General features: G+C 53.5%; 1 protein-coding gene across 4 annotated transcripts; it reads right to left on the bottom strand.

The window, feature by feature from the left end:
- Nucleotides 1-736: 736 nt before the first annotated feature.
- Nucleotides 737-11171, bottom strand: LOC101724519 (sulfotransferase 1C2). 4 transcript variants are annotated; one of them, XM_004844502.4, is made up of 8 exons: nucleotides 10994-11169; nucleotides 7767-7932; nucleotides 7271-7396; nucleotides 4728-4825; nucleotides 3930-4056; nucleotides 3396-3490; nucleotides 3102-3282; nucleotides 737-1052 (listed from the first exon to the last, which is right to left on the bottom strand). In XM_004844502.4, the coding sequence occupies exons 2-8, from the start codon at nucleotides 7912-7914 to the stop codon at nucleotides 940-942; spliced, it is 888 nt and encodes a 295-aa protein (XP_004844559.1). In that variant the 5' UTR covers nucleotides 7915-7932; nucleotides 10994-11169; the 3' UTR covers nucleotides 737-939. The 4 variants fall into 4 exon arrangements, with proteins under 4 accessions (XP_004844559.1, XP_004844558.1, XP_087060332.1 ...); XM_004844501.4 differs by lacking the exon at nucleotides 10994-11169 and adding an exon at nucleotides 10072-10404; XM_087204206.1 differs by lacking the exon at nucleotides 3102-3282 and having other exon boundaries at nucleotides 10994-11171.
- Between the last annotated feature and the right edge of the window lie 904 nt (nucleotides 11172-12075).

The following is a 12075-nucleotide window of genomic DNA, read 5'->3' as shown; positions in this document are numbered from 1 at the left end:
TGGGATGCATTTGAGAAGCAGGGATGTTGACAGCCAGCGCAGTCTCTGGGCCCCTCAGGCACAGTGGGAGATCAGCAGCATGCAGGTGGCTGAGGGGTCTCTCTGTGACAGCAGAGCTGTGTCTGGTGCTGTGGTGGGAGCAGCAGGTCCAGAGTGCTGCTTGTGGCACTTGTGGCAGGGGATACCTGACCCAGACCTCACCTCAGTGCAGCTGCCTGCTTGTGAGGGAGGATGATGGCTTGATGCTGGATGTAGAGCCTATTTCTCCTGAGCTGTACTGATACTGAGGGTGGTCACCTGTGTAACCACCTCCCACCCCAGGCCTGCCAGCTCCCCAGAACAGGAGGGGCATACCTGACAGTGATGCTGAATGGACAGCCTCGTACCTGACAGTGCTGCTGTATGGACAGGTCCAGCAGGGACCCGAGTGTCTGGACCACTGCTGCTGCCACTGACACCATGGGGCTTGAGACTGGAGGACATCAGGGAGCCACAGGCAGAGCTTCAGCAGTGTGACCAGCAGTGGCTGCTGGTTGTCTATACTGACTCTGCCCTGTGCCAGGTCTCACATTATACCTGGCAGAGGGCATGAGGGACCATGGTTTCCTGGCTGGATGGCAGCCTATGCCAACCAGAGAGTGATGATGTGGCCACTGCCAAGGCCTGGAGAAGCTGAGAGCCATGTGTTGGTACTTGTGCTGGACTGAGAGTTACCGGGCTCCTATCTCACAGGACATGTGGTCCGAGGTTTGTTTTATTTCTTACTTTGGAAAGAATAGTGGAGAAACCGGTGTTCGACATGGTCCTTCAGAATGAAGCCATGACACACTGGTAGTGATCTCACAGCGGTTGACACAGGCTCACCTATATGTGCCATGCACTCTCAGAGCTTCTTCTGGCTGAGGACGAGGCCAGCGCTTGAGTGCCTTTGAGACCTGCTCAGAGCTCCAGGCAGAAGCGGATAGAAGTGCCATCCATCTTTTTCCTGTAGATTTCTTCAAACTTCTCATTCTGGGCCACAGTGAAGTGATTTTTCCAGTCCCCCACAGTTCCTAGAAGATGGAAGCCCAGGCAGGAATGTCACTCTCTGATTGACAGTGGGTGGCCTGACTCAAGCTGTGAGTGCTCTCGGGGGCCTTGCCTGTCTACAGCTGGCCACACCAGGTCCCCTTCAGTGGACGACAGCCCACCTGCAGCTCTCTGCCCTGAGGAGCAGCCCAAGGGGCTCTGAGCAGGAGGCCAGGGGCTCCCTGCACAATGGACATGATGGGGCAAGGATTTGGCATGGTCTGGCCCCGCCTGTGGTACAGTGGCACATTGGGCCCTATGCAGATATGACAATGGATGGACTACGGACACTCAGCCACATGGAGGGATCTAGGACATTATGGTGACCAGAGACCTCTGACATGACATACCCACAAACAGGCCAAATCAGTGTGCAGTGATGGAGTCAGACAGTGGTGGTCTCAACAGGTAGAGAACCCAGCAGAAGGGGGCATGAGGGGAAGCTTTCTGGGGAGATGAGAATGTTGCGTGGTTGAGTGCTGGAGGTATGGCTGTATGATCAGAATTTGTTGAACTGTACACTTAAGATCTGTACATTTTTGTATGTAGATTACATCTCTGTGAAAATTATCGAGAAACCATTCAAATTAGATAGAATTTTTCACCAAGCAGTAATTGAAATAATTTTAGGTGTGGAAATACTCTTTGTCCCACTAATGCCCCTTCTGGAAAATTAGGCAATAGAAATAAAAGCATTAGGAAAGAAGAATCTATGCACAAAATGTTCAGGGCAGCATTATTCATAATGATGAACATGGAGAGCAGCAAGAACTGATGTCTGTCATCAGAGGAGAGCTGGGGAATGAAGACAAATCCACCTTGGTAGAACACAGGTTTTCATGCCCAGAGGGAGGGCTTATGTCTTGGCACACAGAAGTGTGTAACACAACTATGCTTTGTATTTCAGGGAACAAGTGTGCACTATGGGCTGGACGTCTCTGTGTCTGTGTGAGCCCAGGGAGAGTGGAGGTATACGGAAGAGATGGAGGGCAGGGAAAGGAGAGGAGAGGAAGGAAGGGGCCTAAGAAGAATGAAGATGTGTTATTATTATTTTTTTTTTTTGGTACTGGGGATCGAACTTGGGTCCTTGCACCTGCGAGGCAGGCAGCGAAATCACTGAGCTAAATCCCCAGCCCGAAGATGTGTTATTTACATGTACCAACGCCCACTAGGAATGTAATCACTATGTACTGCAAACACAGACTAATAAAAATTTTAGAAAAAAAAGCCAAAGCAAAGCAAAGTGGGCCTGTGTGGGCCGGAAGTGGGGCTGCAAGCCAAGCCATCATCACCTAATCTCCAAAGAGAGAGGTGGCAGGATGCTCTGATTTGCTGCAGGAGTATGGGATGCTGCTGGAGATCAGAAAGTGAGAGGAAACAAATCCATGCCTGAGGGGGAAACTGGAGGAGGAGGGGAAGCTGTCCTTCAGCCTCACACAAACCACAGCCCAGGAGCGTTAGAAAGTGAGGGTTGTGAATCTACACAGCAGGGGGAAGATGGCTGTTGGTGGCTGCTTCTTCTTAAATAAAAATGATAGTTTATTCTTAAAAAATATGAGCCCAGGCCAATTGGAATTCCTCTTTTGGGAATTGAAACTAAGACCCATTAAGAGACGCATTAACTGTAGTTGAAAATTGTGATGTGTGGCAGGTGTGTGCAGTGGTCAAGGCCAAGTCAGGAGCAGAAACTGAGGCAGTGGAAGCTCTAGTGCTGGCAGACAGCCAGGCAGTGGACAGCAAAGCAGGCAGTGTGGGGGTGGATGGTAGTGGAGCCTTGAAAGTGGCTTTAGAGTGAAGAGCCACACCCTCTCCCTGAGGCCCCAGACCTCTGCTGGAGTCCCAGTGAGGTCTGGACCAAGGCTGGTTCCTGCACTTCCTTTGCTGTGTGTCTCACTCTCCTCTGAAGCACTGTCAATCCCCAGCCATGTTAGAAACAGGCTCTGAGGAGAGGGATGCGCCTTGCGTGAATGAGGCTCAGCTTCGTGTTGGCACTGTCCCTAGACAAGCTGAGATTTGACAGAGGCCCCACAAACCTTTTCTCATGAAGGAGGAAATGGATAGGTCCATGAGAGATTTGGGAACAGTGGAACGATTTGTCATGGGATTCTCTTTCATTTTCTCGAAGGACGTCTCCTGGACAATTTTATCTAGGACTGCTTCTCCCAAGTTCTTTCCCATGAACTGCATCACCTTCTGGATTTCCTGCTTGGGGTTCTGGGATGAGGGTAGTGTTGGTTTGGAATGGAAGAATTTCAAAAAGACACCATTTAATCCCTCCAGTCCCCCCAGAAGTAGGCTCCAAAACAGCTCAGAAGCACAGTACTCACCCTCTTTATGTCCTCGTAGAAGAGGAAGAGAACCTGGTATCTGTCCCTCATGTCCCACCATCCTCTCACATGATCAAACCAGGAGCCCCAGGCCACTGCAAGACACAGGGGAGAAGAGGCCGCACTGAGATGGCACCAAAGCCCGTAGTCTGGAGGGCATGGGGGTGAGGGGAGGCAAATTCTGGATCAGGTGTGTCCTGGGGTCCAGACCTGCTGATCCAGAGGGTCTTGTGGATTGGGACAGCCTTGGTTCTCTTCCCAACTCACCACCCAAAGTGGCTTTGTGTTGGTTATGTGCCATCCTTGGCACCCTGCTATGGGGTCACTAGGGGTTCTGCACCCAGTGGCCCAGAAGGGGGTGTTTGCTGAGGGGCATGGGTCACCGTGGAAGGTGACTGCTGCCTCACCTGGTCCCAGATGGTAGTGGCACTGACTGAGGAGGCGCTTGACAGCCAGGGAATGAGATGTCACACATGGTACCCTAGACTTGGCCTCTTGGAATGAGAACACAGGCTGTGGAGTGCTTTCTTTTACCTTTTCCATTGACAAAGGTTTCAAAATACTCTTCCCAGGTGCCAGGGTCGGGGAGTACATTGTTCATCCTCTGGAAATGGTAGTAGGAAACCATGCAGTCCTTGGCATTCCGAGCTACATAAAGGAACTTGGGGTGAGAAGAAAATGGCTGAGAGATGTGACAGGTAGACCCTCACAGGGCTTCAAAGGGTGTCCAGGACTGGCAGGGATACATGGCTTTGTGATCTCCTCTTGTTAGCTGCCCTGCCTCTCTGCCAATTCTGCTGTTTCCACCCTGGTCTTACTAACTCACAGTCAGCCAGCCTGGCTCCTGACTACCTCTATGCCAGAAGCAAACCCTTCTTGTAGGAGTGGTGACCTGTCATCCACTCAAAATGGCCACCTGGGCATGAGTGAGCCTCCCAACACCTTGTCTTGTTTTCCGGAAAAGGAGGAGAGCTTCATGGCTACGAGTTTGGGCCGCACTCCCTGGGCTCCTTGGCTGACCATCCATAGGCCTGGCCCTGCCACGGAACAGCCTGTGGCTGTGTATGACAGCAGACTGGGTGCTGGCTGTGGGAGGAGTCGAGTGAGTCCCAGAGTAAAACAGGGGGCCCAGGGCTGGTGGCCATACCAACTGCCGGCTCCCTCTGTCCACTCCATGAGCCTCCTTGGCCTGCAGCTGCCACCCACCTAACACCTCCCAGGTTGCTCCAGTTGTGGTCACCACCTGGGGAGTGGTCACCCCATGTCCTCCCCCATGAGTACACTCACCCTGCTCCAGGCCCACGCCCTCCCTCCCACAAGCTACCTTCCTACCTTGCAGTGCTTTTCCCAGAAAGAAGGCGGCAGCAGCACGGTGGACAGGTGTGTCCTTAACGTCCGTGGGGAGGGCATGGCGTTGGCTTTGTCCACACCTGCGAGACAATTCCAGGGACACCTTGGCATCTGCCATGCCCTGTGGGCCTGGGTTCCAGGTTCAGTCCGTAAAGTCCTACCACCTGTCTATCTCGGCTCCCCTGACTTGGAGTTTCACAGTGGGCGGTTGACAATGTTCTCACTTTGGTAGAGTCATGTGGCGTGAGGGGACAGAGCCCAGGTTAACTTACATCAGCCTCAGGGTGAGGTGGACCGAAGATGGTCCAGCAGCAGCTGGGCTGGGGCAGAGCTGGTCTAAAGCACAAACTTTCTGCTACCCTGGCTGCCAGAGTAGAGCCACATGCCACTGCCTGTACGATCCTCCTCCCATCCCTAGAGGTGCAGGAGTCACGATTTCTACTCTCATTTAAAACCCTCATGAGACACTTGCTCTGTTTGGTTGTGGTGCTTGTCTACTACAAAAGGCAGAGAAACAGCCTGGGCCTCCACCAGTCTGCTCTATGCTGCAGGAATCACCAGCAGCCGGAAGGTGGCGCCAGTGAGCGGCGCTGGCGCGGATAGAGCCTGGGACTGAGCTCAGGGTCGGGAGGGAGAGGTTGGGAAGCACTTGAACCTGGACACTGACTCATGGTAAAAGACCCCTCTGCCTGAAGGTCAGGGAGCTTGGCCACGCGGAGGAGGGTATTTCTAAAGCCTGAGAATATGAACATAGCATTTAATTCTCCATGTGCAGCAAGAAGTTATGCGTAGAAGCCTCTCTCTACCGCTTCCCACCTAGCTGGCGGGCACTGAGGTCGCAGGTGACCAGCTCTCCTGTCCTGTGATCCAGGGGCCCCGAGACCCGTGAAGGGCCAGGCCCTCTCCTGCCAGTGCCATGGGGTTGGCTGTCCTCTCGCACCAGAGGAACAGGGCCTGTTTTCCAGATCCTGAGAAAGAGGAGGAAGAGGAGGACGAGGCCTTCAGCGCCTGCCCCTGGAAGTGCACAGCTGGGCCTTAGAGATCTGACCCAAGACCCTTCTGCTGGAGACCATGGGGGTCCCTGTGTGCACAGCTCTGCACCTCATCAAGATGTGTGCACAGTCATCACTTTGAGCATCTCGATTGTGCTTCATGTCCTGGGAATCCCCAGTAATAATGATAAGTTATTTGCTGCACTGTGGGTTGAACCCAGGGCTTCGAGTATACTAAGCACAGACCTACCTCTGAGTTACAGCCGAGCCCCATCTCGACCACATTTGAGTAGCATCAGCGAATTCAGGTTGTTGTGTAACCATCAGCACCACCTGCCTCTGAACTTTGTCCTCTTCCCAAACAGAAACTCCATGTCCACCAGACCTGATTCCCGGTCCTCCTCCCAGTCAGGTCTCTCACTGTGCCCTTGGCCACTCAGGGTCTCCTACGAGTGGATGCACACAGGTGTCCCTGTTCATCTGATGACTTATGCCATGAAGCAGTGTCTTCGGCATCCGATGTGCTGTAACCTGTGTCAGAATCCCCTCCTCTGAGGCTGAATGCTATTCCACTGTGCATAGACCCACATTTCCTTTCTCCTTTCAGCTGTCAATGGACACAGTGCTTCCCAGTGTCTGGTGTGCTGAGTGATGAACACAGGTGTGCAGATGCCAGTTTGAGTCCTGGTGTTCATTTTCTGTAAGTAGGACCGCTGGACTATATACACAAAGGAAAGCTGCAGGCCACTCTGAAGGGCATCAATGCCCATATTCCTCAGGAGGCTGCCAACTGTTCCTCCTCTATCTCTGTCCTCAGTGCCCAGCTCGACCCCTGCTCAAACTTGGCCCTTTGTTCACACAGGTGCTCCCCTCGGGCTGCCTGCATGGTGAATGTGTGTCCTCGTCAGGCCCTGTGCCCCACTGGGTTCCAGGCACTGTGTTCCTGAGTTTCTGTGGCACAGGTCCCGGGTCTGCCCTCAGCACTTGCTTCCTTGGCTGCTGGTTCCAGCAGGGCCATCTCCCCACCCTCATTCTACAAAGCACTTTGTGAAGCCATCAGGTTCCTGAAGCAGCTTCTTTTGCCTCCAGTTTTCTTTTTAATTTTTTTTAATGTATGAAGAAAAACTTCCAGGTCAGGCTTTTCCTGAAAAGGCCTTCTCTAGTGAGCAGTATGTACTGTGCACATGGATTACAAGGCTCCCTCTGGCACCTGACTTTGTGGGGTGTGGGGAGATGTTGCCAGGGCCCCAGGCAGGTTCCCCCTTCCTGTGAATCCCCACTGACAAGTGACCAGAGGGAGCTTCAGAGAACAGAAGGGCAGAATCTGACCCTGGCATGCACCTTGTTCCTTGCGTCACTCTTGGCAGATAACTTAGCTAATATGAAAAAAGGGGAAAGGAAAAGGAAACTTGTGACCATAGAAACAGAGGAGGTGAGGGGAGAACAGAGAGGAGAGAGCTAGGGATGGGAGAAGAGAGTAAGGAGGAGCCCAGAGAGACAGAGAAGGGGAACCAGGCCAGTAGGGGCTCTTACCTGAGGGCTGGGGTGGCCGTGCCCACTCAATGAATGGGTGGCGGTGCTGAATGATGGCCCGCTGACACTTCACCTCATCCCCGTCCTGCTGAATCATGTCCACGATTTCCTGAATCCACGTTGTCCCTGAGGGCCAGAAGAGGAGAGAAGCAGAGACCTCAGATAGCTGGCCCTGAAGCATGTGGAGTGAAGGATGGAAGCAGAGATGGGTGTGGCTACCACCACTCCTCTGGCCAGGACTCCACTAGCCATGACTGAGGGACATCACGACTAGCACCCCAATAGCCAGGACAGAGGAATGCCATGTTGGAGGGACCTCGAGCCTGTGTGGGGAGTGGAGCCACAGAAACCAAGCTCCTGCCCACCCAAAGCAGTACAGATCAGGCATGGGGTGGCCCCAGCACTGTCTCCTGGGCCCAGAACCTGGGTCCCAGGTGCCTGTGCACCCTGTCCTAGGCAGGGCATGGAGCCCTTTGGGGTTGCCCTCCCTCAGCACCTGACTTGGGGTAGGTACAGATGAGGAGATCGTCTGGCTTGGCCTCAAAGTTCTGGATCTGGCTCCAGTTGTCTACCATGGCAGCCTGCAGTGGTACACCTGCCACCTCCACCAGTGGCTTCCTTGACCCTGTGGCCTCAGCCATCATGTCCTGGGGTGCAGGATCCTAGGGGAACAGAACAGAACAGACTTTCTGATAAACACAAAATTGACCATTGTGCCCAGTTCTAGGTGTACAGTGTGGTAGCATTGATTATATGCATGTCGTGTGCAGCCTCCACTACTGCCTATCTCTAGAGGTTCCTATCTTTCTGAATGGAAACTCTGCATCCAGAAAACACTGAGGAGCTTACCCAGCCTGCCCTGGCTGCCACTGAGCCTCCATATCTGTGAAGCTGACTCTGTCTGTCCCTCTGTGAATGACTTGTCTCCCTTAGCTTGATGTCCATGAGGCTCAACTACGTGTGGCACATTATAGGGCCTCCTTCCTTCTTAAAGCCGAATCTATTCCCCACCTGCCTGTGCTGTCTCTTACTTTGCTGTGTGTTCACCCTTGGATGTTGGGGTCACTGCCACCTTTGGTTGTTGTGAATGATCCTGCTGTGAACATGGTGCACATATACTTCTTTGAGCTCTTGTTTTTCGTTCTCTTGGCTGTGCACCCAGACACAGAATTGCTTGATCAAGTATTTGGCTTTTTTGAGGAAGTGTTATGTCATTTTCCACAGTACTGTCCCACCATGCAATGATTTCAGTTTCTCTAAATTGTTCCTCTCCTCTCTGGATGGAGCTCCAGGGGGAGCAGCACAGCAAGGAGGGTGGTGGTGGTGCTCAGATGGGTGCGGCTGTGGGGACCCAGAAGCAAGTGGGTTCCAGGGATCTTAGGGTTAGAACCAACAGTGCTTACTGATCTAGTGTGAGGGAATAGAATCCAGAGTTAGGCTGGCGTGTGGCGGGGTGGGGGGGCAGGCTGGAGGAGGGCAATTCTTGCCTGGGTCTGAGTCTGAGCGGCCTCTGGGATGTTGCAGGGCCTGCTGGGAGGTGTAGGGTGAGTCTAGAGTTCTGACTGAGAGACTAAGATTTGAGAGTCACCCAGTTGCCAGTTGGCCAATTCCAGCAGGTGTCATGTACTGGGCTGTGTGAGTCCAGGAGTGTTAGCTTAGTCAGGCAGTTCCCATCTCTATTTGAGTGAGGAGTTTCAGCTCTACATTTGGGAGCAACTGTGTGATGAATGTGACCTTTTCTTGGGCTTTGATGTGTGGTCTGATCCTCTCCCTCAGGCCAGGCAGCAGCACAGAGCCCCAGCACCCAGACAGCCCCAGGTTACCAGGGGTCAGCTGACACACTACAGTATGGAGCTCCCTACCAGTGTGGCTGGCACACATAACCTTATGTGGGTTCGATGTGTGAATTTTCAATGCTGATGCCATATCGGGACATTGCCCCATTGGAAGGGTGCCTAGTGCTCGGGGTTTGTAGGGCAGTGAGCAAAGGAGCTTCAGAACCTGCCCCTGCCGGTAGCCGGAGTCACAGGATGGTGGGGTCACCTGTCCAGGGCTTAATGCCCTGCCATGCCATTGTGCTGGAGGTCTACACTGTTGTGCTGGCACTGACTGAAGCTTGGGTGGGCAGTGGAGCCCAGGCTGCCAGTCCTTCTCACCATACCTGAGGAATGGCCTCATCAGCACATGTCCCTAGCAGGGGGTTGGGGACACAGATAAGCAGCTGGCCCTGAGCAGCCAGCCAGAAGCTTTGTGTCTTCTCAGGACAGGTCAGCTGTGGTCTTTTTGATGAAGCCATCCCTGTCCCTGGCTCCATGGACAGAAGTAATCACTCCTCCCGTGGAGTCCTACAGCAGCTTGTGCATATACTTCCTATCCTTTACTCCACTGTCCAGTAATTACGCAACCAGCCCTGGAGCAGTGGCTTGGGTAGGTCCTGTTTATAGGCCCAGTATGGGCTGTGGTAAGAGGCTGGGAACAAGGGAGGGCCCTTGGAGCCAAAGGGACAGTCACAGCTAGACAGGTCAAGCTGGTCCTGGGAGGAGAGGGAGAGGGCTTTGGGGAAAATATCAGAGTGGAAAGAGGGCATGGGGGTGTGGGAGCTTTTGGAGGCTCCTGACTGATTTCAGGTCCAGCAGAGTCAGGCTGCTGTCTATTGACTATATGCATCTGCACATTCTTTTCCAGTTCCTTAGGATCCTTTCTGTTGGAGTAAATCTACCTGCACAGTAACACCTGCACGATGGCAGACTAAGACACACAGACAAGTTAAGCACAGCATTCCTCTTCCACCACTCTCTTACCTTCAGGTTCTCTCTGGGAGTCAGGAGCCCAAAGCTGACCAAGGGCTGGGGCACGGGAAGTGGCTGGTGGTGGTGGGTGGCTGGTGCTTCTGAGCACAGGCCCCGCAAAGGCCCAAACCACCGCTGCCAGTGTGGTCCACAGAGCCGTTTGCCTGAGCTTTGGGATGCACAGAAGCCACTGTGACTTGCCTGACCAGGACGCCCCTCCCTCTGCACCCAGACTGCTCAGCTGAGGCCTAAGTTCACTGCAGCCTCAGCTCCAGGACTCCTGCAAATGCAAGCTTTTGGAGGAAACACCTAGCAACCTTTCCCTCTGTGAGCTCCAGGGCCTGTGCACACAGGCTCCTCCTTCCTTGGTCAGTCGGGCAGAAGATCTAAAGTGGGCAGGTCCTGGGTGTTGCTGTGCTTATGGTTCAAAGAAAGCTCTGCCCGAAAGCCTGCAGCCTCTGTCCTTCCCTAGAGGAAGCCGGCCCCTCCCTGGGCACACAGCCCCATCAGTCATTTAGGCTCAAACATGAGGTTGATTTAGTGCCCAGACGTACCAAGTCCATAGGTTACCAGCCACTGCGTTTATCAGTCATTTCCTGAGTAACCCTGCCTGTGCCTAAAGCTAAAAGGAGCTTAAATCTGTGCCGGGTTGGGGGTGATGGTCCACCTCTTCTCAGTCACTTAGGCAAATTGGGTAAATCTCTCCTTGTCCCACAGCTCATCCTCAATTCATTGGGCTCTGTTCAAGTAGTGAGCAGTGGAGCAGGGTTTGGCAAGAAGGGATGTGGAAAGTTGGCTCCAGGGCCAGCTGTGTCCAGCCCCATGTGTCCTGAGCCTGAGGTCACTCTGTATGGACAGAAGGTGGCCGGGGACCTGTCTCCAGTGGGTGCCTAGGAACAGAAGCCACAGTGGTAACAAAGACCTAAGTACTTACAAGAGCTGGTTCTTCTTTACCTGTGTCCCAAACTGTGCTCACCAACCCCACACTCGATGAGGACAGAGAGGAAGAGCTGCCCGTGTGTGTGCTCACACCTGCCTTGTCACCAAGACACTCTTTTTTGGAGGCAGAGTCCAGCCCTGTGTCCTGCTCCCTGGGGGATTGGACTGACCTGGTGCTGAGCAACCCTGCGCTGGGGTCCTTCTGCCCCTGGCCAACCTGGCTCAGACTTTGAGCTTTTCTTCTGGACCTCAAGTGCTCCACCCCCTCCCTGCCAAAGCTGCCTGTTTTCTGTGACCCTGAACCTCCCAGGGCTTCGAGGTGCATGTCCTCTTCCCCAGGGCCATGTTTCTTCCTTTAACTGCAATCTAGCTGTCTTCCTTCCTTTCTCTTCCCAACTCACTTAGCCAGCCCTGAGCACTCAGCCCCTAGCTGACGCTCAAGTTCTTAGCGCTGATGCACACTCTCTCTCTGATGTTCCTCTCATCCAGCCATCTGCTTGCATGTCTGGAGTACCACAGCCATCTGCTCTGTGGCCACCCCAGCCTTGCTATAGTCCTCAACACCTCGTAGGCTGTGTCTTCTACACCAAAGCACAGGCCTGTACTCCTCCCCCTATGTAATGATATCATTTATTAATTTAACATTTATATGATAAATTTGATATGTATTGAGGGAAATTGTGAGTAGGATAAGCCCACAGTCCCTGTAGCCCCGGAATCTACAGTCTGTGACCACTGTGTGCAGCCTCAGCCTCCAGCTCATGGTGATGAGCTGGATGTGTTCAGACTCGGGCAGCTTTGCTCCTTTCTTCTCTCCCCTTCCAGTAGGTAATTTAAGCCCAGTTTGGATGAGTACCCTGGTTGTTTCTGGCCCAGTCTGGATGTGTCCTCTGATGTCACCATCACGGGCCCAGGCCAGTGGAGGGGAACTTGTACCTGCAGCACCCACCTCTGGGGCCCTTGTGCTCTTCCTGCCCAGCAGCTCCTAGTCCATTTCTGCAGAGCCAGCCATCCTGTCTGGGGTTTTCCTTAGGCTGCAGCTGAAGTGGATCTCTGCTGTCGTGTCTTCAGAACCAC

This window comes from Heterocephalus glaber, unplaced genomic scaffold (assembly GCF_053883595.1).
Source record: "Heterocephalus glaber isolate CG9 unplaced genomic scaffold, H.glaber_assembly_v1.0 deba00000470, whole genome shotgun sequence".
NCBI classification, from domain to species: domain Eukaryota; kingdom Metazoa; phylum Chordata; class Mammalia; order Rodentia; family Bathyergidae; genus Heterocephalus; species Heterocephalus glaber.
The sequence above is the reverse complement of the archived record's forward strand: the minus strand, read 5'-3'. Positions and strand labels throughout refer to the sequence as shown.